Consider the following 25,752-nt stretch of genomic DNA (forward strand, 5'->3'; position numbering starts at 1 on the left):
CCTCCAGGGAAGACCTTCGTCTCTCCACGCCAACGCCTCGGAATCCTCAAATGGGGTCACTCCTCCCATCTCGCAGGCCATGCGGGCATCAAGAAATCCGTGCAACTCATCTCTCGTTTCTATTGGTGGCCGACTCTGGAGACGGATGTTGTTGATTTTGTGCGGGCCTGCACTGTCTGTGCCCGGGACAAGACTCCTCGCCAGAAGCCTGCTGGTCTCCTTCACCCTCTGCCTGTCCCCGAACAGCCTTGGTCTCTGATTGGTATGGACTTTATTACAGACTTACCCCCATCCCGTGGCAACACTGTTGTTTGGGTGGTCGTTGATCGATTTTCCAAGATGGCACATTTTATTCCTCTTCCTGGTCTTCCTTCAGCGCCTCAGTTGGCAAAACAATTTTTTGTACACATTTTTCGTCTTCACGGGTTGCCCACGCAGATCGTCTCGGATAGAGGCGTCCAATTCGTGTCAAAATTCTGGAGGGCCCTCTGTAAACAACTCAAGATTAAATTAAACTTTTCTTCTGCTTATCATCCTCAATCCAATGGGCAAGTAGAAAGAATTAACCAGGTCCTGGGTGATTATTTACGGCATTTTGTTTCCTCCTGCCAGGATGACTGGGCAGATCTTCTACCATGGGCCGAATTCTCGTATAACTTCAGAGTCTCTGAATCTTCTTCCAAATCCCCATTTTTCGTGGTGTACGGCCGTCACCCTCTTCCCCCCCTCCCTACTCCCTTGCCCTCTGGTTTGCCCGCTGTGGATGAAATAACTCGTGATCTTTCCACCATATGGAAAGAGACCCAAAATTCTCTCTTACAGGCTTCATCACGCATGAAGAAGTTTGCTGATAAGAAAAGAAGAGCTCCTCCCATTTTTTCTCCCGGAGACAAGGTATGGCTCTCCGCTAAATATGTCCGCTTCCGTGTTCCCAGCTACAAATTGGGACCACGCTATCTTGGTCCTTTCAAAGTTTTGTGCCAGATTAATCCTGTCTCTTACAAACTTCTTCTTCCTCCTTCTCTTCGTATTCCTAATGCCTTTCATGTCTCTCTTCTTAAACCACTCATCCTCAACCGTTTCTCTCCTAAACTTATTTCTCCCACTCCTGTCTCCGGTTCTTCGGACATCTTTCCTGTAAAGGAGATACTGGCCTCCAAAAAGGTCAGAGGGAAAACCTTTTTTCTGGTTGACTGGGAGGGCTGTGGTCCTGAAGAGAGATCCTGGGAACCTGAGTACAATATCCTAGATAAAAGTCTGGTCCTCAGGTTCTCAGGCTCAAAGAAGAGGGGGAGACCCAAGGGGGGGGGGTACTGTTACGCCGAGCGCTCCGGGTCCCCGCTCCTCCCCGGAGCGCTCGCTACACTCTCGTTACTGCAGCGCCCCGGTCAGATTCACTGACCGGGTGCGCTGCGATACCGCCTCCAGCCGGGATGCGATTCGCGATGCGGGTGGCGCCCGCTCGCGATGCGCACCCCGGCTCCCGTACCTGACTCGCTCTCCGTCGGTCCTGTCCCGGCGCGCGCGGCCCCGCTCCCTAGGGCGCGCGCGCGCCGGGTCTCTGCGATTTAAAGGGCCACTGCGCCGCTGATTGGCGCAGTGGTTCTAATTAGTGTGTTCACCTGTGCACTCCATATATATACCTCACTTCCCCTGCACTCCCTCGCCGGATCTTGTTGCCCTTGTGCCTAGTGAAAGCGTTCCCTTGTGTGTTCCTAGCCTGTGTTCCAGACCTCCTGCCGTTGCCCCTGACTACGATCCTTGCTGCCTGCCCCGACCTTCTGCTACGTCCGACCTTGCTTCTGTCTACTCCCTTGTACCGCGCCTATCTTCAGCAGTCAGAGAGGTTGAGCCGTTGCTAGTGGATACGACCTGGTCACTACCGCCGCAGCAAGACCATCCCGCTTTGCGGCGGGCTCTGGTGAATACCAGTAGTGACTTAGAACCGGTCCACTAGCACGGTCCACGCCAATCCCTCTCTGGCACAGAGGATCCACCTCCTGCCAGCCGGCATCGTGACACTCCCATCTAGGGTTACCACCTTTCTTGCAAAAAAACATACCGGCCGTGCTCATTTGCATAATTAATTATATATGCGTAACATCACAGGATACACATATGCGGGGGAAATTGTGTCCTATTTTTATTTCTCCTTATATGGACCTGTATGAGGGCTCATTTTTTGCGCCCCGATCTGTAGTTTTTAACAGTATCATTTTTGTTTTCATGGGACTTTTTGATCACTTTTTTTTTTTTTTTATTAAATTCGGGAGTTGCTGTTAGTTACAAACCACAACTCTCAGCATGCCCTGATACAGCCTGTGGCTCAGTAGCTGCTCTAAACGAAAACTACAACTCCCAGCATGTTGGAATTCATAGTAGTAAGTCAGTGTTTACGAACCAGGGGTGCCTCCAGCTGTAGCAAAACTACGACTCCCAGCATGTTGGACTTCATAGTAGTAAGTCCGTGTTTACGAACCAGGGGTGCCTCCAGCTGTAGCAAAACTACGACTCCCAGCATGTTGGACTTCATAGTAGTAAATCAGTGTTTACGAACCAGGGGTGCCTCCAGCTGTAGCAAAACTACGACTCCCAGCATGTTGGACTTCATAGTAGTAAGTCAGTGTTTACGAACCAGGGGTGCCTCCAGCTGTAGCAAAACTACGACTCCCAGCATGTTGGACTTCATAGTAGTAAGTCAGTGTTTACGAACCAGGGGTGCCTCCAGCTGTAGCAAAACTATGACTCCCAGCATGTTGGACTTCATAGTAGTAAGTCAGTGTTTACGAACCAGGGGTGCCTCCAGCTGTAGCAAAACTACGACTCCCAGCATGTTGGACTTCATAGTAGTAAGTCAGTGTTTATGAACCAGGGGTGCCTCCAGCTGTAGCAAAACTACGACTCCCAGCATGTTGGACTTCATAGTAGTAAGTCAGTGTTTACGAACCAGGGGTGCCTCCAGCTGTAGCAAAACTACGACTCCCAGCATGTTGGACTTCATAGTAGTAAGTAAGTGTTTACGAACCAGGGGTGCCTCCAGCTGTAGCAAAACTACGACTCCCAGCATGTTGGACTTCATAGTAGTAAGTCAGTGTTTACGAACCAGGGGTGCCTCCAGCTGTAGCAAAACTACGACTCCCAGCATGTTGGACTTCATAGTAGTAAGTAAGTGTTTACGAACCAGGGGTGCCTCCAGCTGTAGCAAAACTACGACTCCCAGCATGTTGGACTTCATAGTAGTAAGTCAGTGTTTACGAACCAGGGGTGCCTCCAGCTGTAGCAAAACTACGACTCCCAGCATGTTGGACTTCATAGTAGTAAGTCAGTGTTTACGAACCAGGGGTGCCTCCAGCTGTAGCAAAACTACGACTCCCAGCATGTTGGACTTCATAGTAGTAAGTCAGTGTTTACGAACCAGGGGTGCCTCCAGCTGTAGCAAAACTACGACTCCCAGCATGTTGGACTTTATAGTAGTAAGTCAGTGTTTACGAACCAGGGGTGCCTCCAGCTGTAGCAAAACTACGACTCCCAGCATGTTGGACTTCATAGTAGTAAGTCAGTGTTTACGAACCAGGGGTGCCTCCAGCTGTAGCAAAACTACGACTCCCAGCATGTTGGACTTCATAGTAGTAAGTCAGTGTTTACGAACCAGGGGTGCCTCCAGCTGTAGCAAAACTACGACTCCCAGCATGTTGGACTTCATAGTAGTAAGTCAGTGTTTACGAACCAGGGGTGCCTCCAGCTGTAGCAAAACTACGACTCCCAGCATGTTGGACTTTATAGTAGTAAGTCAGTGTTTACGAACCAGGGGTGCCTCCAGCTGTAGCAAAACTACGACTCCCAGCATGTTGGACTTCATAGTAGTAAGTCAGTGTTTACGAACCAGGGGTGCCTCCAGCTGTAGCAAAACTACGACTCCCAGCATGTTGGACTTCATAGTAGTAAGTCAGTGTTTACGAACCAGGGGTGCCTCCAGCTGTAGCAAAACTACGACTCCCAGCATGTTGGACTTCATAGTAGTAAGTAAGTGTTTACGAACCAGGGGTGCCTCCAGCTGTAGCAAAACTATGACTCCCAGCATGTTGGACTTCATAGTAGTAAGTCAGTGTTTACGAACCAGGGGTGCCTCCAGCTGTAGCAAAACTACGACTCCCAGCATGTTGGACTTCATAGTAGTAAGTCAGTGTTTACGAACCAGGGGTGCCTCCAGCTGTAGCAAAACTACGACTCCCAGCATGTTAGACTTCATAGTAGTAAGTCAGTGTTTACGAACCAGGGGTGCCTCCAGCTGTAGCAAAACTACGACTCCCAGCATGTTGGACTTTATAGTAGTAAGTCAGTGTTTACGAACCAGGGGTGCCTCCAGCTGTAGCAAAACTACGACTCCCAGCATGTTGGACTTCATAGTAGTAAGTCAGTGTTTACGAACCAGGGGTGCCTCCAGCTGTAGCAAAACTACGACTCCCAGCATGTTGGACTTCATAGTAGTAAGTCAGTGTTTACGAACCAGGGGTGCCTCCAGCTGTAGCAAAACTACGACTCCCAGCATGTTGGACTTCATAGTAGTAAGTCAGTGTTTACGAACCAGGGGTGCCTCCAGCTGTAGCAAAACTACGACTCCCAGCATGTTGGACTTTATAGTAGTAAGTCAGTGTTTACGAACCAGGGGTGCCTCCAGCTGTAGCAAAACTACGACTCCCAGCATGTTGGACTTCATAGTAGTAAGTCAGTGTTTACGAACCAGGGGTGCCTCCAGCTGTAGCAAAACTACGACTCCCAGCATGTTGGACTTCATAGTAGTAAGTCAGTGTTTACGAACCAGGGGTGCCTCCAGCTGTAGCAAAACTACGACTCCCAGCATGTTGGACTTCATAGTAGTAAGTCAGTGTTTACGAACCAGGGGTGCCTCCAGCTGTAGCAAAACTACGACTCCCAGCATGTTGGACTTCATAGTAGTAAGTCAGTGTTTACGAACCAGGGGTGCCTCCAGCTGTAGCAAAACTACGACTCCCAGCATGCCCGGACAGCCAACGGCTGTCCGGGCATGCTGGGAGTCGTAGTTTTGCAACAGCTGGAGGCACTCTGGTTGGGAAATACTGGTATAGTATATGGTGCAACATTACGGGAGTTAGAGGATCGGTTGGATAAATAATGGCCATTGCATTGCCAGTATATTTAATATAAAAATACCGGCAAGGTGGCCAAAATACCGGCTGTGCCGGTAAAATACCGGCCAGGTGGCAACCCATCTCCCGTCTCTTGAGTTGTGTATTTTTGCACATTTATTCACACAATTATTATACATATTTTAATGTGTATCCTTATCATTTCTAACTGTGTACTGAGGTTTATTATGCTCATGTTACTTTCACCTAGACATAGACAGTAGCCTGTGTTTCTCTCTTTATCTATGTTTTACCTGTGATCCCTGAGGGTGACTAGGACATGTCCCCTCTTGTTGCAGTGTTGCTTCTAGGAGCTTTTTAAATGTTTTTAATGCTATTACCTTATAAGTAGTTGCATAATAAACTGATGCCTTTTGCATAACTATTTCTTTTCTTTTTTCTTATATATAGTCCGCGCATTGATGGCACTTGATAGCACCCCAGCTATATGTACGTACGGTCGAGCCCTTGTCCATTGATAGGTGCTGTACCCCTCTGTCATTCAAGGTTATCCCACAATTAAAGGGGTTATCCAGGAAAAAACTTGTTTTTATATATCAACTGGCTCCAGAAAGTTAAACAGATATGTAAATTACTTCGATTAACCCCTTAAGGACTCAGGGTTTTTCAGTTTTTGCACTTTCGTTTTTTTCCTCCTTACCTTTTAAAAATCATAACCCTTTCAATTTTCCACCTAAAAATCCATATTATGGCTTATTTTGTTACGTCGCCAATTCTACTTTGCAGTGACATTAGTCATTTTACCCAAAAATGCACGGCGAAACGGGAAAAAAAATCATTGTGCGACAAAATCGAAGAAAAAACGCCATTTTGTAACTTTTGGGGGCTTCCGTTTCTACGCAGTGCATATTTCGGTAAAAATTACACCTTATCATTATTCTGTAGGTCCATACGGTTAAAATGATACCCTACTTATATAGGTTTGATTTTGTCGCACTTCTGGAAAAAACCATAACTACATGCAGGAAAATGTATACGTTTAAAAATGTCATCTTCTGTCCCCTATAACTTTTTTATTTTTCCACGTACAGGGCAGTATGAGGACTCATTTTTTGCGCCGTGATCTGAAGTTTTTATCAGTATGATTTTTGTTTTGATCAGACTTTTTGATCACTTTTTATTCACTTTTTAATGGTATAAAAAGTGACCAAAATGCGCTTTTTTTGACTTTGGAATTTTTTTTGCGCGTACGCCATTGACTGTGCGGTTTAATTAATGATATAGTTTTATAGTTCGGACATTTACGCACGCGGCGATACCACATATGTTTATTTTAATTTTTTTTTACACTGTTTTATTTTTTTTATGGGAAAAGGGGGGTGATTCAAACTTTTATTAGGGAAGGGGTTAAATGACCTTTATTAACAATTTTTTTTAACTTTTTTTTTGCAGTGTTATAGGTCCCATAGGGGCCTATAACACTGCACACACTGATCTCTCCCATAGGGACCTATAACACTGCACACACTGATCTCTCATCCTGATCACAGGCGTGTATTAACACGCCTGTGATCAGTGTTATCGGTGCTTGACTGCTCCTGCCTGGATCTCAGGCACGGAGCAGTCATTCGCCGATCGGACACCGAGGAGGCAAATAGGGGCCCTCCCGGTGTCCTGCAATCTGTTCGGGACACCGCGATTTCACCGCGGCGGTCCCGAACAGCCGGGTCACTTTCACTTTAGAAGCGGTGGTCAGCTTTGACCGCCGCTTCTAAAGGGTTAAAACCGCACATCGCCGCGAACGTCGATGTGTGGTATCAGCCGCGGGTCCCGGCCATTGATGAGCGCCGGGACCGACGCGATATGATGCGGGAGCCGGCACAGGACGTAAATATACGTCCTGCGTCGTTAAGGGGTTAAAAAATCTTAATCCTTTCAGTACTTATGAGCTTCTGAAGTTAAGGTTTTTCTTTTCTGTCTAAGTGCTCTCTGATGACACGTGCCTCGGGAAACGCCCAGTTTAGAAGCAAATCCCCATAGCAAACCTCTTCTAAACTGGGCGTTTCCCGAGACAGGTGTCATCAGAGAGCACTTAGACAGAAAAGAACAACCTTAACTTCAGAAGCTCATAAGTACTGAAAGGATTAAGATTTTTTAATAGAAGTAATTTACAAATCTGTTTAACTTTCTGGAGCCAGTTGATATATATATAAAAAAAAGTTTTTGCCTGAAATACCCCTTTAACTGTTATCTTCAATCAATAATAAAGGGTATAACTAGCTTGTCGAATGCTGGGACCCCCGCCGATCACGAGAACAGAGGAGAAAATGTCCCATGAATACAGCTCACAGCACTAGGGATGCAATGAAAGGGAAATTTTGGGCCGAAACGGAAAATGTAGGCTGTGCTTGGCCGGAAACCGAAACCAAAAACGCATTGCCCAACCCCCTTTTATATATATATATATATATATATATATATATATATATATATATATATAGTTTTTGTTACATTTTATAACTTTTTTTTGGGATGTGGTGTGAACAAAATCAGCAATTTTTGTGTTTAAAATTTTATTTTGCGTTTATCAGAAACAAAATAATTTTTAAATTGGGACAATTACATACATGGCAATACCAAATATGTTTGTTTATTTTTATAATTTTTTCATAGTTTTTATATGGAAAATGGGAAAAGGAGGGTGATTTAAACTTTCATGGAAGGGGTTAATGGATGTTTTTTAAACTTTTACTTAACTTTTTTTTTTTTTGTTACACTTTATTAGTCCCCTTAGGGGACTTTTAGGAGGAAACATTAGATTCCTCATACAGATCAAAGGAGTTTCATAGAATTCCATTGATCTGCGATCATTTGGTTGAGCCTGCTTAGCCAGGCTCAATCAAATGAAGAGCCATGGACCCCAGGGATGCAGAGGTAAGCCCTCTGGCTACCTCCACAGTGGATCACCCCAACCGTGATCACGCTGGGGGGGGGGGCTGATCCAACAACGTCAGGCCCTCATACCACCCTCATGGGTTCTGTTTCTGACCGTTTGAGTGGACACATGCACATTTGTGGCCTGCTGGAAGTCATTTTGCAGGGCTCTGGCAGTGCTTCTCCTGCTCCTCCTTGCACAAAGGCAGAGGTAGCAGTCCTGCTGCTGGGTTGTTAACTTCCTACAGTCTCTTCCACGTCTCCTGATGTACTGGCCTGTCTTCTGGTAGCGCCTCTATCTTCTGGATACTACGCTGACAGACACAGCAAACCTTCTTGCCACAGCTCGCATTGATGTGCTATCCCGGATGAGGTGCACTACCTGAGCCACTTGTGTAGGTTGTAGACTCCGTCTCATGCTACCACTAGAGTGAAAGCACCGCCAGCATTCAATAGTGACCAAGACATCAGCCAGGAAGCATAGGAACTGAGAAGTGGTCTGCAGTCACCACCTGCAAAACCACTCCTTTTATTGGGGGTGTCTTGCTAATTGCCTATAATTTCCACCTGTTGTCTGTTCCATTTGCACAACAGCATGTGAAATTGATTGTCAATCAGTGTTGCTTCCTGAGTGGACAGTGTGATTTCACAGAAGTGTCATTGACTTGGAGTTACATTGTGTTGCTTAAGTCTTCCCTTTTTTTTTTTTTTTTTGAACAGTGTATATAGTCCAACATGTCGGGAGTTGTAGTTCTCATTTGGGGCAGCTGCTGATCCACAGGCTGTATCAGGGCATGCGGGGAGTTGTAGTTAGTAACTAACTGCAACCCATAATTTAATTAAAAAAAGATCAAAAAGTCACATCAAAACTAAAATGGTACTGTTAAAAACTGCAGATCAGAGCATAAAAAATGAGCCCTCATGAAGGCCCGTATAAGGAGAAACAAAAAAGTTATAGGGGTCAGAATAGGTCAAAATTTCCCCCGCATATGTGTATACTGTGATGTCACACATAAATAATTAACTATGCAAATTAGCATGGCCAATATTTTTTATGCAATAAAGGTGGCAACCCTATCTGCAGTTGCCCTGGCTTCTATCAGTTATATGTCCCACCCTCCAAGACTCCCGAGTTCCAGCTGAGCTCCCCCCGCAGCATGTTGTGTGTGTGCGTGTGCACTGCGTTCATGCAGTCTCTTGTCCTGCACTGCTGTCTCCCCCACAACATAAGTCATCTGGTGGTACCAGTGGGGCACTTCTACATACATTGGCCACAGGAGTGGACTTCTGTCAGTAGTAGAAGCCTGCCCTGGAGGACCCCACCAGCTGGTACATACATAATAAAACAATATAGTACATGTACACAACAGGATAGGGACCCCCGCGATCTCGGCTGTGGCACCCCAGACATCCGGTGCACAGAGCAAACTTCGCTCCGTGCCGGATGACTGGCGATGCAGGGCGGAGGCTTGTAATGTCATGGTCACACCCCGCTCGTGACGTCACGGCCATGCCCCCTCAATGCAAATCTATGGGAGGGGGCATGACAGCCATCACGCCCCCTCCCATAGACTTGCATTGAGGGGGCGTCGGCGTGACAGCACGAGCCTCCGGCGCTGAACCCAACGCTGTAAGCGAATGCTGGGTTCAGCTGGGAGATCGCGGGGTCATGACGCTGTAAGCGAATGCTGGGTTCAGCAGGGAGATCGTGGGGTCCCGACGCTGTAAGCAAATGCTGGGTTCAGCAGGGAGATCGCGGGGTCATGACGCTGTAAGCGAATGCTGGGTTCAGCAGGGAGATCGTGGGGTCCCGACGCTGTAAGAGAATGCTGGGTTCAGCAGGGAGATCGTGGGGTCCTGATGCTGTAAGCGAATGCTGGGTTCAGCAGGGAGATCGCGGGGTCCCCGAGAACCCCTTTAAGGAAACAGTTCCACGCAGGGCTCTACATTGGTGTCTTTTTATATAGTAGTGGGGTTATGTACCCTGTCAGACACCAGGATCCAAGAACAACCACTACCTCTGCATTCCCTGTTGTTTACCAAGCTCCATACTGTTGGTTGCAGATGTGGTTGATATTGATTCGTGGGTAACAACAGACACATCTGCTACTGTATACGTATGTGTATGTACATGGCGCTCCCTGGAATGCCACAGCCCCTTCATTCATTTGATTGACTGGGGAGCTGTAAGTCGGACCCCCACAGACCTGATGTTGGCGGACTTTCTTCAATATTCTAGTCGTGGAAAATCTCTTTATTATAAATCTTTTTATTTGATGTTTTCAAGGCTCCTGCTTTAAATTAGGGTAAAAAGAAAATACTGGAAAGCCTTTGACCTCTTAGTTCCTGAGCACCTGCAGTACTTAAGACATTCGTACAACATTCTTAAGACATTCAGACTTTCTGAAAATCCCGTCATATTGAAGTTTTATTGTATGGAGGGCTCATTTTAATGCAGTGAGGTGTTAATGGTGTTTTGTAGCTACCAGGCACAGGAGGTCTAAAAATGTGCACTCACCTTCAGTGAACTTACTAAAATATATTAAAGGGGCTGTCCATTGACAGAATGGAAAACCGTAGACTTTTGCCAGTGCCCTGTGGTGTGATGAGGGAATCTTGTCCTCTATAATACAAAGATGTAGCTGTGTTTTGACAGCTCCATCTTTCGGCAGGATTGTCAGTAGTGTTTTATAGGGAATTCTAGATGACCACCTCTGACCACTGCTTACACCCAGTCTACTTCTTGTGCATCTTATGCCCCTTTACTCTCATATTAATCATAATACAAATTGTCCCCTCTTATATTAATTATAATACAAACTGTCCCCTCTTATATTAATTATAATACAAACTGTACACTCATATTAATTATAATACAAGCTGTACTCTCTTATATTAGCTTTAATACACACTGTGTCCCCTTGTATCAATTATAATACACACTGTGCCACCTGATATTTATTTTAATACACACTGTACCCCTATATTTAATTATAATACATATTGGGCCCCATTATATTAATTAAAATACACACTATGCCCCTTTATATTATTTATAATACACAATGTGCCCCCTTATATTATTTATAATACACAATGTGCCTCCTTATATTAATTATAGTACACACTGTGCCCCCTTATATTAAACATAATACGCACTGTGCCCCCTTATATTAATTATAATACACACTGTGCCTCCTTTTATTAATTATAGCACACAATGTGCCCCCTTAATTAATTATAATACACACTGTGGCCCCTTATATTAATCATAATACACACTGTGCCCCCTTATATTAATTATAGTACACACTGTGCCTCCTTATATTAATCCTAATACACACTGTGCCTCCTTATTTTAATCCTAATACACACTGTGCCTCCTTATATTAATTATAATATACACTGTGCCCCCTTATATTAATTTTAATACACACTGTGCCTTCATATATTAATTATAATACACACTGTGCCCCCTTATATGAATTATAATACACACTGTGCCCCCTTAATTAATTATAATACACACTGTGCCCCCTTATATTAATTATAGTACACACTGTGCCTCCTTATATTAATGCTAATACACACTGTGCCTCCTTTTATTAATTATAATACACACTGTGCCCCCTTATATTAATTATAATACACACTGTGCCCCCTTATATTAATTTGAATACACACTGTGCCCCCTTATATTAATTTGAATACACACTGTGCCTCCTTATATTAATTATAATACACACTGTGCCCCCTTATATTAATTATAATACACACTGTGCCCCCTTATATTAATTATAATACACACTGTACCCCCTTTTATTAATTATAGTACACAATGTGCCCCCTTAATGAATTATAATACACGCTGTGCCCCCTTATATTAATTATAGTACACAATGTGTCCCCTTAATTATAATACACACTGTGCCTCCTTATATTAATTATAATACACACTGTGCCCCTTATATTAATTATAATACACACTGTGCCTCCTTTTATTAATTATAGTACGCAATGTGTCTTAATTATAATACACACTGTGCCCCCTTATATTATAGTACACAATGTGTCCCCTCAATTATAATACACACTGTGCCCCCTTATATTAATTAGAATACACACTGTGCCCCCTGAAATTTATTCAGAAACAATAGCTGCACTCAAACCTTTTTTCAATGCAGGGTATATTGAGTTCTGCATCTTAATAAAACACTATTACCATATATAAGGAAACTAATCAGCAAAGAATTCTGTGGAAATCCACTTTAATGCACAGTATGTAGAGAGCGCTTACAAAGTAACTGCCTCCACCACATGTACACATCACGGCTATGCTAATGGTGTATTAGATCTTGGATATTTGACACTGATGGAACATAAAACCTTAGCCTGAACGTCCTGAACTATACATTTAAATATGGATGACTACTCAAGCTGGAATAAATGCGTCTGCCTAGTAATGACGGAGAGCCTGGGGCATTACTGTGCTGCATTAATAAGGTTTCCACAGATGTGTGTGTTCTCTCTGGCTCTTGCACTCTCATTTTTTATATGGATCTGTTGAATGTTGGTCTCAGAAAAGTTAAATCTCAAGCAAAATAAAACACAGGCGAGCTCTGTGCAAGCTTTCCCACATACCCCTGCCAATGTAAATTAGTATGACCGTGACCTGCCTGCAACCCAGCTTTTCCAGCCCTCCGACATGACTGATATTATGATATGGAAAACTAAAAACTAAGGGAATAAATGAAGATTTTTTAATTTTATTTCTTTATTTATTTTTTTAAATGATGTGTCGGCGATCTTGGCAGAGCATGATAGGATGCCCATCTGATGTGCCAGGACAAGAACAAGTAGTGATACTGATTGGTAGTTCTATGTCAAAGGCGGAATGATATCTCCGAAATCAGTAAAAAGTTTATTTATGGCTAAATATAGCACACATGACTTTAACACGAGAGTTTTCCATACTAGGCCAATCAATATGAACAAGGATACGAGGATGGAATATGAGGTAGGGATATGAGGTCAGCGTTTAAGGACAGGATATGAGCTAGAGATATGAGGATGGGATATGGGGTTGGGATATGAGGACAGCAGTGACCCCTCGACCTACGATGGCCCCGACATACGATCATTTCAAGATACGATGGCCTCTCAGAGACAGCATCAACATACAATGCTTTTGTATGTCGGGGCCATCGCATAAATGGCTATCCGGCAGTGGAGACTGCTTCAGCTGCCACCGGATAGCTGTTTACGGTGCCCCGTGAGCTCCGGTGATGTCTCTTACCTGTCCTCGAGGCTCCGGCGCGTCCTCTTCGGGATCCCCTGCATCGTCGGCGCTTTCCATCAACATCATCACGTCGCTGCGCACGCCATCCCGTCATCCAATAGGAGCGGCGTGCGTAACAACGTGATGGCAGCGATGGAGAGTGCGGATGCCGGAGCGTCGGGGACACCTCGGGGACGCGGCGACAGCGATGGACGGCGACATCCCGGGCAGCGGTGACGAGCGGTGACGGTCCGGAGCGGCGGGGACAGGTGAGTACAACTTCCTCTAACAGTGGTCTACAACCTGCGGACCTCCAGATGTTGCAAAACTACAACACCCAGCATGCCCGGACAGCCGACGGCTGTCCGGGCATGCTGGGTGTTGTAGTTTTGCAACATCTGGAGGTCCGCAGGTTGTAGACCACTGTCCTATACTTTACATTGCACGGATCCCTCAACATGCGATGATTTCAACAAATGATGGTCCATTTGGAACGGATTACCATCGTATGTTGAGGGACCACTGTATTAGGTTGAGATATGGGGATGGGATATGAGGACGGGACCTGGTATGCCGGGTACTCAGCTAGTATACTATGACGCTGGCTACAGTCATGAAGAACATATGATAGTCCAGTTGTGTATATAATGGAGGGCAATACACAGAGGTGGTGTATGCCCCATAGTAAGTAATGGGTGTTCTCTGCCAGTGCTAGTTTATGTCAGCATGCCATGTCAATCTGGTGCTTGATAATCATCCTATCCATCTCTTAAAGGGGTACTCCAGTGGAAAACATTTTTTTTTTTTATCAACTGGTGCCAGAAAGTTAAACAGATTTGTAAATTACTTCTATTAAAAAAAATCTTTATCCTTCCAGTACTTTTTAGCAACTGTATGCTACAGAGAAAATAATTTTCCTTTTGAATTTCTTTTTTGTCTTGTCCATAGTGCTCTCTGCTGACACCTGATGCCCGTATCAGGAACTGTCCAGAGCAGGAGAAAATCCCCATAGCAAACCTCTCCTGCTCTGGACAGTTCCTGACACGGACAGAAGTGTCAGCAGAGAGCACTGTGGACAAGACAAAAAATAAATTCACAAAGAAAATAATTTCCTCCTGTAGCATACAACTGCTAAAAAGTACTGGAAGGGTAAAGATTTTTTAATAGAAGTAATTTACAAATCTGTTTGACTTTCTGGCACCAGTTGATTAAAAAAAAAAAAATGTTTTCCACCGGAGTACCCCTTTAAATAATGAAATTGGGGTGGAAATGATAAGTTTTGCATGGTCCCCATTCCTTAGGGTGCCAAAAACTGGACCCATAGAGGGAACTTGAGGGTACAGCATGTACAAATTCACCGCCTTAGACTACAAGGGCTTTTACTATTTAACACTTGACTGCTCTAGACCACAAAAGGACTTTTAGGACAGTCAAAAGGTTATCCCCTATGCACAGTAGAGGACCCCACCAATCACAAGAACAAATGTAAATATCCCACAGAATCAATGGGGTTCAGGGCTTCCTTCCTTTCAAAAGGAACATATTACAAGTAATATTGGGTATTTATCATAATTTGCAACTTTTTCACCCCTTTTGCGAACATGTACTTACTCTTTCAGGTCAGTTTCATTTGCACAAAATATATTATTTCCTCACATTTTTTTACTGCACTTTTTTTTCCCTCATATGATTTTTTTACACCACCTATTTGGTGAAGTAGAGTTGCACAAAAAAATTTGCAACTTTTTAAAAAGTCGCCTATGATAAACATGTCTAGAAAAAAACCTGCAACTCTTAAACCACGCCCCCTTATTCGACCAATAACAAGTAACAAGCTTTGCAAAAAGTCGCATAAAACTGTATAATGCTTGACAAATGGGTCTAAAAAGCCTGAAAGACAACTTATCATTGGTTTTCCCCTGATAATTAGTGATTCAATTGTGGCAAATTTTTGCGCAACAGGTGAAATTTGCCAAAATTTGCAAACATTTTGTGAATTTTACGCACATGGGGGGAGATTTATCAAAACCTGTGCAGAGGAAAAGTTGCCCATTTGCCCATAACAACCAATCAGAATCCATCTTTCATTTTTAACAAGGCCTCTGAAAAATGAAAGAAGCGATCTGATTGGTTGCCATGGGCAACTGGGCAACTTTTCCTCTGCACAGGTTTTGATAAATCTCCCCCATGTTCTTTTTCAATAATTAGTGTGGTTGAAGTCAAAAGAGCTTTCACTTCTGTCGTGGTTGTTTATTTATCAAAATTTGCATCTTGGTTAGATCTAAGCTATTTAGCTATTTATTAAGAATGTGCAACTTTTTGGGAGGAGAACACATGACATACGCACAGAAAAACAGCAGGAAAAAGAAAATTTTACACATACAATGAGTAGATCACTTTACCTGTTGTTGATGTACAGGTGGATACTGAAGTCCCGGCATCGGCTGATTTGGTACTTTTGGCATCATCTTCTGCTGGAAGTTTGATGGCCTGGGCAGTGACTGGTTGGGCACTGTGTTAACCTGTTGTGCGGATTCATGTTGGGCTGTCGAAGAACTTTGAGGTTGTTGTGGTGTGAATTGCAAACCAGGTTTGGGTTGTGTACCCAACATAGAAGACACTTGTTGGTTTGGTTGGTCAGGACTATAATGAAACAGAGGCTTAGACATGCCAAGATGATGATCTGCAGGTAAATGACCGGCTGTCATAGAGTTCTTATTGGTATCCTGGGGCTTCATCATCTCACCAGGGTTATTCGGTGAGCTACTTTTGTAGAGGTAGTTACCTATTGTCTTTTGTTGGTTTCCACTTCCAGGAGGAGTACTCACAGAAGTGCCATGAGGACTTAGCTGCTGTTGTCGAAAGGGACTTGGAACCTTTTCCAGTCCATACTGCCTTGAGGATTGTCCAGTAGAAGGAACATTTGACCAGTTCGGAGATGCGTTAGGCTGGTGCTGCTGAATTAGGTTATGTTGTCTATTGGCTGCCATCTGTTTTAGTTGTTGGGCATGAGACAGTTCTTGCCAATTATTCATACGGTTCACACAACTAGACACTTGGGATTGGGCTGTATTCTGGGCCCCTGGTGTGCTTGGCGAAGAAGCCAATGGTGAACTAGACATGGAAAAAGTTGGCCCTGTAGAGTTAGGTCTCATCTGTGGTGAACTAACCCTAGTAGGATTTAGACATTGAGAATATTCACTTTTAATGACTACTTTGTCCATAGGTAAAGATGACGTTACATTTCTTTGATTTTGTTGACCAATGTCTATGTTGAAAGGTTCATCTTGCTTAATTGTTATATTGATCATATTTTGCAATTCAATATCACTCATTGGTGGCACGGATATATACGTAAACTCATTAAACAGTTCTTGGAGCTCTGGGTCCATTAGTTGATCCCCATTGTCATCCCCGTATCTAAACATGTTCTCATGAGGAAGATGGGAATCAAGATGTTTGCTGCATGATAGGTTTTCCCCGGGTTCCTTTTTGATATCCTTTAGGGTTGTACTGAACATGTCATTACTTATGTTGCCATTCTTCCTATGCATCCCCTGATCCATGGGCATTGCTCCATTGACTGACTGACTCGCTCCATCCACTGAATGATACATATTTTGCCCCATTGAAATGCACTCATTGCTCTTAATTTTCTTGAAATCTAGGAAGGTATTATCGGCTACACCATTCGATCTCTTATTATTAGTTGAGGTTACGTTCACCACCAATCTTCTCTTTAAAGATCCTTGAAGCTAAAGTAAAAAAATAAAACAAAACAAATGAACTATTAGATTTACAATTTTTTTTTTTATCAAAAACATACAAAAATACATTTCTTTCTTTTCTTAAATATTCTGGTTTTAACACTGGGCACTAGAACAGACACAATAAGTCGGCTCTTCCTGTATTGTGCTGCTCACTCAGCTTTGCTGTATAGAGTAAAACAGCATAAACAGAGTCATCTATTATCATTAGAGCCAAGAAAAGATGCAGAGCACTCACCCAGTATTTGGAGCAGGGACTTCTTCATTGCATTAGCATCTTCATATCAGGATTACAGACAGGGGAGCAGGACGGTACATGTGCGGGAGTATTGCAGGCTGGTGGCGACGGACCGTTTTCACGCCGAGGTGCTTCGTCAAGCCTGAAGAAATGGCTCGGCGCGAAAACGGTCCGTCGTCACCAGCCTGCAATACCCCCGCACATGTACCATCCTGCTCCCCTATCTGTAATCCTGATATGAAGATGCTAATGCAATAAAGAAGTCCCTGCTCCAAATAATGGGTGAGTGCTCTCCATCTTGGTTGTGAAATTGTTTGCACTGCATCCTTTGGCGTGAATAGCACCACACAGTTTGCAGGTGAGACTTGAAGACGCAGTATCGCATCACTGGTTTGTCATTATATTCGAACAGCAGCAGGTAGTTAGTGCTCGTACCACACCTCTTTAAGACATTGATATTATCATTAGAGAATGAATAAATTAAATTGGCACTTCAGCGTTTGTAATCCCATCCCCAATCCACTGAAATTTCCAGAATGCCCGTTAAATGAAGCATGGGGTCAATACGCCCCTATATGCATTCTCCATGCGAGCGCCCGAGAAAGACTCTACAGCAGAGGTCCCCAACCTAGTCCTCAAGGCTCACCAACAGTCCAGGATTTCAGTTTCTTTCTTGTTCTATTCCAATGAAGTAAATAAAAAAAACATGTTGGTGGGCCTTGAGGACTGGGATGGGGACCTCTGGTTTACAGTACTACTTGACAACCTATCAAATGTATGTAAGGGACGGATGGAGAAGGTGGTATAGGATTTTATTATATAAATAAAAATCTATTTCTATTTTTCTAAATGTTCTTCACGCAGAAAAACAGCAGCAGTCTTTTGATGAATGTAAGTGCTGGCAGCTTTAAGCCATATGAAAGCGAACAAATGTAACACAATATCAGCTCGGGGAGAAGGAAAATGCTCATGTATGATGTCATGATGAGGCGGGAAATATAGAAATTAAATACGGTTAAGGCAATATATTCACAAGTGTGGGATATAACTTTCAATACAGGAGACTGAAGAAATTGGAAATTTGCTATAATAGTAATGTACAAGAACAGTTATTTAAAGGGAAACCATCACCAGGCAGGTCCTGCTAAGTATGATCTTTTGTTTTAGAGATTACTCAAGGACAGTTAAAAATAAATAATACATTTCTTTTATTACAAAAACTTCTCCACCCTCGTCTTTGGGCTGTGTCTGGTATTGCAGCTCATCCCCAATAAAGTAAGTGTGGCTGAGACGCATGACATATGGACAAGAGAGGAGCTGATCCTTCCTTCTAATCTGGACTTTTAAAGCGGTACTCTGTCCCCAGACTTCTTATTCCTTATCCAAAGGATAGGGGTTATAATGTATGATAGCGGGGTCCCACTGCCGAGGACCCCTGCGTTCTCCCTGCTGCACCCGGCGTTCATTTAGAGCATCGGGTGCAGCGCCGGAGGCTCATGACGTCACAGCCCCGCCACGTTCGTGACGTCACGGCCACGCCCCCTCAGCGCAAGTCTACGGTTCATCACGCTCCCCTCCCATAGACTTGCATTGAGGGGGCATGGCAGTAACATCACAAGAGGGGTGTGACCGTGACATCATGAGTCTCCGCCCCGCATTGCCAGTCATCCAGTACAAAGCGAAGTTTGCTCCGTGCACCGGGGTGCCGCAGCCGAGATCGCTGGGGTCCCCAGCTTTGGATAGGGGATAAGATGTCTAGGGGTGGATACCCCTTTAAGAACAAGTGCCAAATGCCAAATCATGGCCTAGCAGAACTGAGACCCCTAAACATTTATTCTTCAGAAGCTAGATTCTTCCTGTAAATAATGGTTACAAAGAAATGTGTGACCATCACCGTGACTTCTCTCAGAGGGTCCAAAGATGGATGCAGCATAAATAACCGACAACTTTCAAGACTCTAGATGGGCACCTAAGGAGGCAATTACATACAAATGCATTGAGAAGGACATCAATAAAATCAAGGCCTGCCTCAGGATGGATGGTGCCGTGTATATTCACTTTCCACCACCCACACATTGTACCATACCCAAATAATACTATCACAAGGTTTAACAATTACCGTACCTTACTTCATTACTACCAACATGCAATGCACAAATAACAGCTACATAAAGTGTCTAAATAACATTGTCCTAGGTTCTGTTCACACCGCCATTATGGCTCCAATACCACACTGAAAGGCAATAGACCGCATTTTGGCCAGACAGACCTCACTGATTTATAATGGGGTCCATGGGGTTTTGGTATGGTGTATGTCCTTTTGACTGGAAGAATAGCCCAATCAAATCTGACCGAACTGCCAACTGAGAATCTGTATGCAGTTGTGACCCCACAATACTGCTTACAGCACTGTATAGAGGACAGGGAGAATTTATACATAACTGGGGTGATTTTCATGCAGGTTGCATAAACGTGAATTGCTAGTTTTATTACTCCCAGCACTACTGTTGCAGGTGGCAGACTCTTTATACTTCTGTGGATCTCTGTGGATTTGAAGAGATCTCTGGCCCATCCTCTTAGATCTAGCATCCAATCAGGACACTGCTAGAGCCATCAATCATGGCTGAGAGGAGGAGCTGGGCATGTGTTCTGTGGAGAGATCTGGAGAGATCACAATTGTGGCAACAGGGGCATCAAAACTGATTTCTCGGCATGCAACTTTTATGACCATCACTCCATTCTCTATATTTAAGGGGTCAAAACAACTGAAAAGTCCCATTAGGATGTCATACAGTTGATCCTAGAGTAAAGGGACCTATGCCCTCACCAAGTCCCCTTTAAATATTCTTTTAATGGGGTACTCCGGTGCTCTAGCGTTCAGAACATTTTGTTCAGAACGCTTGGAGCCGGAGGCCTTGATCAGGACATCACGGCTATGCCCCTCGTGATGTCAACCACGCCCCCTCCATTTATGTCTATGGGAAGGGGCATGTCGGTCCCCACGCCGCTTCACATAGGCATGAATGGAGGGGGCATGATGTAATGAGAGGCATGTGATATCACAACCACTGCTGCAGGAACCCTAAAAGAACGCCGAGTGGACTACCCCTTTAATAGAGATGAAACAGAGCTCCAATACAACTACCATTTCAGCTTCCCTAAGGTTCACATTGAACTTTTTCCTGACTCTTGAATGGCAATCTTGCCACTTATGCAGCAATAAATACAGGTGGATGCAGAGGTAGCAGTCGCAACAGGACCCAATGTGGAGTCCTCTTACAGATTTTGCATTGGACCCAAGGACCTTCAAGAATACACCCCATTTTTCTACATTTCTGGCCTGTAGTAACAAATTACTGGTTAAAATGTTCAGGTCACAAATGAAATTCAGGATTAAAGCATGATATGTTCCTGAAGACGCCTTTACACAAGACATATGTTATTATAATGAGAATCTGGTAGGCCAAACAATCTTGGCATCTTCCGGGGGTTCATTGATGAATGGCCCATATGTTGGCATTGCCTTTCTTAATGAATCAGACCTATTGCCACCTTTCCCAGTTTAATGACATGAAAATGTATTTAGCCGCTTTTCAGTCCAGTCCTTGGCGTATGGTGGCTCGGCGCCAGGAGTATATTTTACTGGACATCTGGTGGGGTGACTAAAAAGCACATTTTAGTCTTGGCGCTGGGACGGAATCATTAAAACAGGTTCATGATTAACGGCTTCTGTTCTCTTTCCTTCATCTAGATGTTGCAATAATGAAAGCAAATTCAAACTGAAAAACACCTTAAAGGGGTACTCCACTGCCCCAGCGTCCAGAACATTTAGTTCCGAATGCTGGGTTCAGGCTGCGGGGGTCGTGACGTCACGGCCACGCCCCCTCAATGCAAGTCTATGGGAGGGGGCATCAGGACTGGGTTCCCACAGGACTCAATAAAAACTTTTGGGCACAGGCGGTAATGAGGTCATTGCCGGCGGGAGCGGGTGGTCACAGAGCATACAGCAGGTCCTGCAAAATCCTATACAGTCCCGCAAACCTCTGAAATGCCACAGGGAGCTGATAAAATGACTCAACGGGTGATAAAATGGCACAAGGCACAGAAGAAATGGCACAAGGGGATGATGAACATACAGCTGATCCCACAAACCTCTGAAATGCCACAGAGGGCTGATGAAATGGCACAAGGGGGCGATGAAATGACAAAGAACGTAATAAAATGGCACAAGGGGGCAATATAATAACAAGGGGGTGATGAAATGGCACAGGGGTACTATTTCTATGCTATGATAAAATGTTTGCGGGAGTGGGCGAGATCTGACACAAATGTTGTGGGAGGGGTACATGCACCTTGGGGGAGTGGGCCCAAACCATACATTTGTTCAATAGTAGACACTGGATCTCAGTCAAAATCATCTGTGAAGCTTAGACTATAGCCCTGCATGGAGATTGGGTTCCAGCGGGACCCAATAAGAAACTTGCAGGCGTGCTGTAACAAGGTTGTTAAGGGAGGGAGCGGGCGGTCACAGAAGATACGGATGCCACAAACCTCTGAAATGTCACAGAGGGCTGATGAAATAGCACAAGGGGGTAATGAAATGGTACAATGGGGCGATGAAATAGCACATAGCACAAGAAGGTAATGAAATGGCACAAGGGGGTGATGAAATGGCACAAGGGGGTAATGAAATGGCACAAGGGGGGTAATGAAATGGCACAAGGGGGTAATGAAATGGCACAAGGGGGTGATGAAATGGCACAAGGGGGTAATGAAATGGCACAAGGGGGTAATGAAATGCCACAAGGGGGTGATGAAATAGCACAAGGGGGTAATGAAATGGCACAAGGGGGTAATGAAATGGCACAAGGGGGTAATGAAAAGGCACAAGGGGGTGATGAAATGGCACAAGGGGGTGATGAAATGGCACAAGGGGGTAATGAAATGGCACAAGGGGTGATGAAATGGCACAAGGGGAGTAATGAAATGGCACAAGGGGGGTAATGAAATGGCACAAGGGGGGCAATGAAATGGCACAAGGGGGTGATGAAATGGCACAAGGGGGTGATGAAATGGCACAAGGGGTGATGAAATGGCACAAGGGGGTGATGAAATGGCACAAGGGGTAATGAAATGGCACAAGGGGTGATGAAATGGCACAAGGGGTGATGAAATGGCACAAGGGGGTAATGAAATGGCACAAGGGGGTGATGAAATGGCACAAGGGGGTAATGAAATGGCACAAGGGGGTGATGAAATGGCACAAGGGGTTATGAAATGGCACAAGGGGGGTGATGAAATGGCACAAGGGGTGTTGTGAAATGGCACAAGGGGGGTAATGACATGGCACAAGGGGGTGATGAAATGGCACAAGGGGTGTTGTGAAATGGCACAAGGGGGGTAATGACATGGCACAAGTGGGTGATGAAATGGCACAAGGGGGTGATGAAATTGCACAAGGGGGTGATGAAATGGCATGGAACACGCACATTGCAGGAGCAAACACAGGTCCGTAGGTATGAATCCTGCCCACTAATATACACATTCTCACAATACAGCCCAAAAGTGAACCCACCATGTGTTTTTGTAATTAGGGATATTGTTTTGTGCCATAGCGCTCTCCAGGATGAAATAAGTGCATGTGTCAGCATTCTGTATTCTTTCTCGAATAAAGACTTGTTGGCAAACACAGAGGAACTGGTCATCGGCCCAGCGCTGTATTTGATAGTTTGTACAGAGAAACAATGCTCGCTTTTTAGGTCATACTTCTCCTTTTGTATTGTTTTAATAGCCCCCAATAATTGTTTTTAAAGGTCATTTCTATTTTCGGGCTTAGCCTCATCACTTCGGAATTCTTGTCTGTTTTCTTCAGCCTATATCAATTTTTATTTGGGAGAGAATAATGTGTGACTGTTTACAGATGGAGTAGACGGCTTAGAAAAAAATAAAAAAATAAAGTCACTATGTGTGGAAACGTCTGATTACTTAATAGTGTAATACTGGAAAACCGTGCTAAGCCCCTTGGCACTGCGGAGAATAGCTGAAAATGTGCAAATAAGGAGAAAATTTATAGATCTACTTTGGTAAGACCCCCCACAATATGCTGATATCATCAACACCACCCATTGGACTCATGGGATAGCCTAAAACAGTTGTCTCAAAACTGTGCACCCCCCCCACCCCCAGCTATTGCAAAACTACAACTCCCAGCATGCCAGCACAGCCAGCTCAGTCAACACTAACATAATCATATCATTTAATAGGTCACTGTGTCCAACAAGATCATCACACTCTTCACCAGCTGCTGAGGTCCTCATTACCATGACCTGATAGGATTCGAATGCTTTGTAGCCAAACTACACCATCCATGACACTGCCCCTGAGATGTGCAACCTTGTTCACACTAACATAATCACATTGGTGGATAGTAGTGTTGAGCACGAATATTCGTAATGCGCATATAGTCGTAATTTTTATTGCGAATATCGGCACTTCGCGATTTCACGAATATTTAGAATATAGTGCTTTATATTCGTAATGACGAATATATTTTTTTTTCAACTTCTCAAGAATAACAACGCTGCACTCACCAGGGATTCCAACCACAGTGTCTTCTTTATTCACAAGGATAAAAGACGCCAGCAGGTACAGCGGGAGAGCGGGTAGACAGACATGCGGGGGGAGTGGCGACGGACCGTTGCGTGCTCACGGCTCTTCCTCAGGCAACGGTCCGTCGCCACTCCCCCCGCATGTCTTTCTACCCGCTCTCCCGCTGTACCTGCTGGCGTCTTTTATCCTTATAAATAAAGAAGACACTGTGGTTGGAATCCTTGGTGAGTGCAGCATTGTTATTCTTGAGAAGTTTGGATTATTGCTTCATACTGTATAACGCTTGCACCGCGAGTGCCGACAGCCGGTTAAGTACATCTGATTGCTCCCCACCTAGTACGAGTGCATTACATAGCCGTACATGAAAGGTTCTGGTGCCGGTGTCTGTTTCCTCTTGATGAGAAGTGATTTTTTTTTTTCACATACAAATTTTTTGTGCAAATTTTCAGTTTTTTTTTTCTCATATGCAAATTTTTATGCAAATTTTCCATGCAAGTTTTCGCATGGAAAAAAAAGTGAATGAACATAGCGACTATGCAAATTTCGCGAACATAGGACGAATTATCGTCAATATATTCGCGAAATATCGCAAATTCGAATATGGTCCCTGCTGCTCATCACTAGTGGATAGGTCACTGCAGGGCTCAAGTCCTGCAGGAACGCTACGGCACTTTTCCACAGCAGGAACACCGTTCCCATTAGCAGTCCTGCAGGACCAGCCCTTGAGTGGAGTTCCCACACTTTCTCCCAGGACTTGACCCCTGGGTCATTGCCTCCTACAATGTCATCACAATCTTCTTCACCTGCAGTGATCCTCATTACCATTATATGATGGGTTACAAGGAGTTCTAACCCTACTTACATAACAACTCTGCCTCTAACACATGCAGCACTGTCCACTCTCCCATAACCATATTAAAGGATAGGTCACTGCCTCCCACAAAATAATCACACCTTTCTTCAAGAGCTTTGGAAACCACCCCCCCCCCCCACGATCAAACACTTATCCTTCATCCTCTGAATAGGGAATAAGTTGTTTTTCACTGGACAGCCCCTTTAATGGATAGCTGAACAAGAAAGGATGACAAAATTCAATATGGAGCAAACAGTAGATAATTTATTCACCCATCTGTTCCATGCAATGTTTGAGCTCCTCAATGGGGTTATTGAGAAGAAGAAGTGTTGCATTGTACAGATGGGAGAATAAACTAATCGCGTTTTGCTAAAATGTTAAAGGGGTACTCTGCTGCTCAGCATTTTGGAACAAACCTGCCGAACACTGGAGCCGGCCCCGGGAACTCGTGACATCACAGCCCCGCCCCCTCATGACATAACGCCCCACCCCTCAATGCAAGTCTATGGGAGGGGGTGTGACGGCTGTCACACCCTCTCTCATAGACTTGCATTGAGAGGCAGGGCATGACGTCATGAGGGGGCGGGGCTATGACATCACAAGCTACAGCGTTCGGAACAGTTTGTTCCAAAAGCGGAGCAGCAGAGTACCCCTTTAAGTGCTGCTTCTTACTTTATGCTATTGGATTGCCTTGGGTCTATAAAACCTGGTTCTCTGATGCTGTGCCCCATTCTTGATGCCAGTTCATATTTGTCACGATTCGGCTGGCTGGAGGTGGATCCTCTGTGCCAGAGATAGATTGGCGTGGACCGTGCTGGTGGACCGGTTCTAAGTTGCTACTGGTATTCACCAGAGCCCGCCGCAAAGCGGGATGGTCTTGCAGCGGCGGTAGCAACCAGGTCGTATCCACCAGCAACGGCTCAACCTCTCTGACTGCTGAAGATAGG

The 25,752-nt window shown here is 44.5% G+C and overlaps 1 protein-coding gene across 2 annotated transcripts in view; it reads right to left on the minus strand.

Moving 5' to 3' along the window:
* The window catches only part of MAML2 (mastermind like transcriptional coactivator 2), a 199,164-nt gene that overhangs the window by 73,621 nt on the left and 99,791 nt on the right, over window positions 1-25,752 (minus strand). For both annotated transcript variants that reach the window (XM_056561521.1, XM_056561522.1), the window contains one exon: window positions 15,741-17,093. In XM_056561521.1, coding sequence (XP_056417496.1) covers window positions 15,741-17,093 — 1,353 coding nt within the window. The remainder of the gene's footprint in view (window positions 1-15,740; window positions 17,094-25,752) is intronic.

This window comes from Hyla sarda, chromosome 2, assembly GCF_029499605.1.
Source record: "Hyla sarda isolate aHylSar1 chromosome 2, aHylSar1.hap1, whole genome shotgun sequence".
Classification (NCBI taxonomy): Eukaryota; Metazoa; Chordata; class Amphibia; order Anura; family Hylidae; genus Hyla; species Hyla sarda.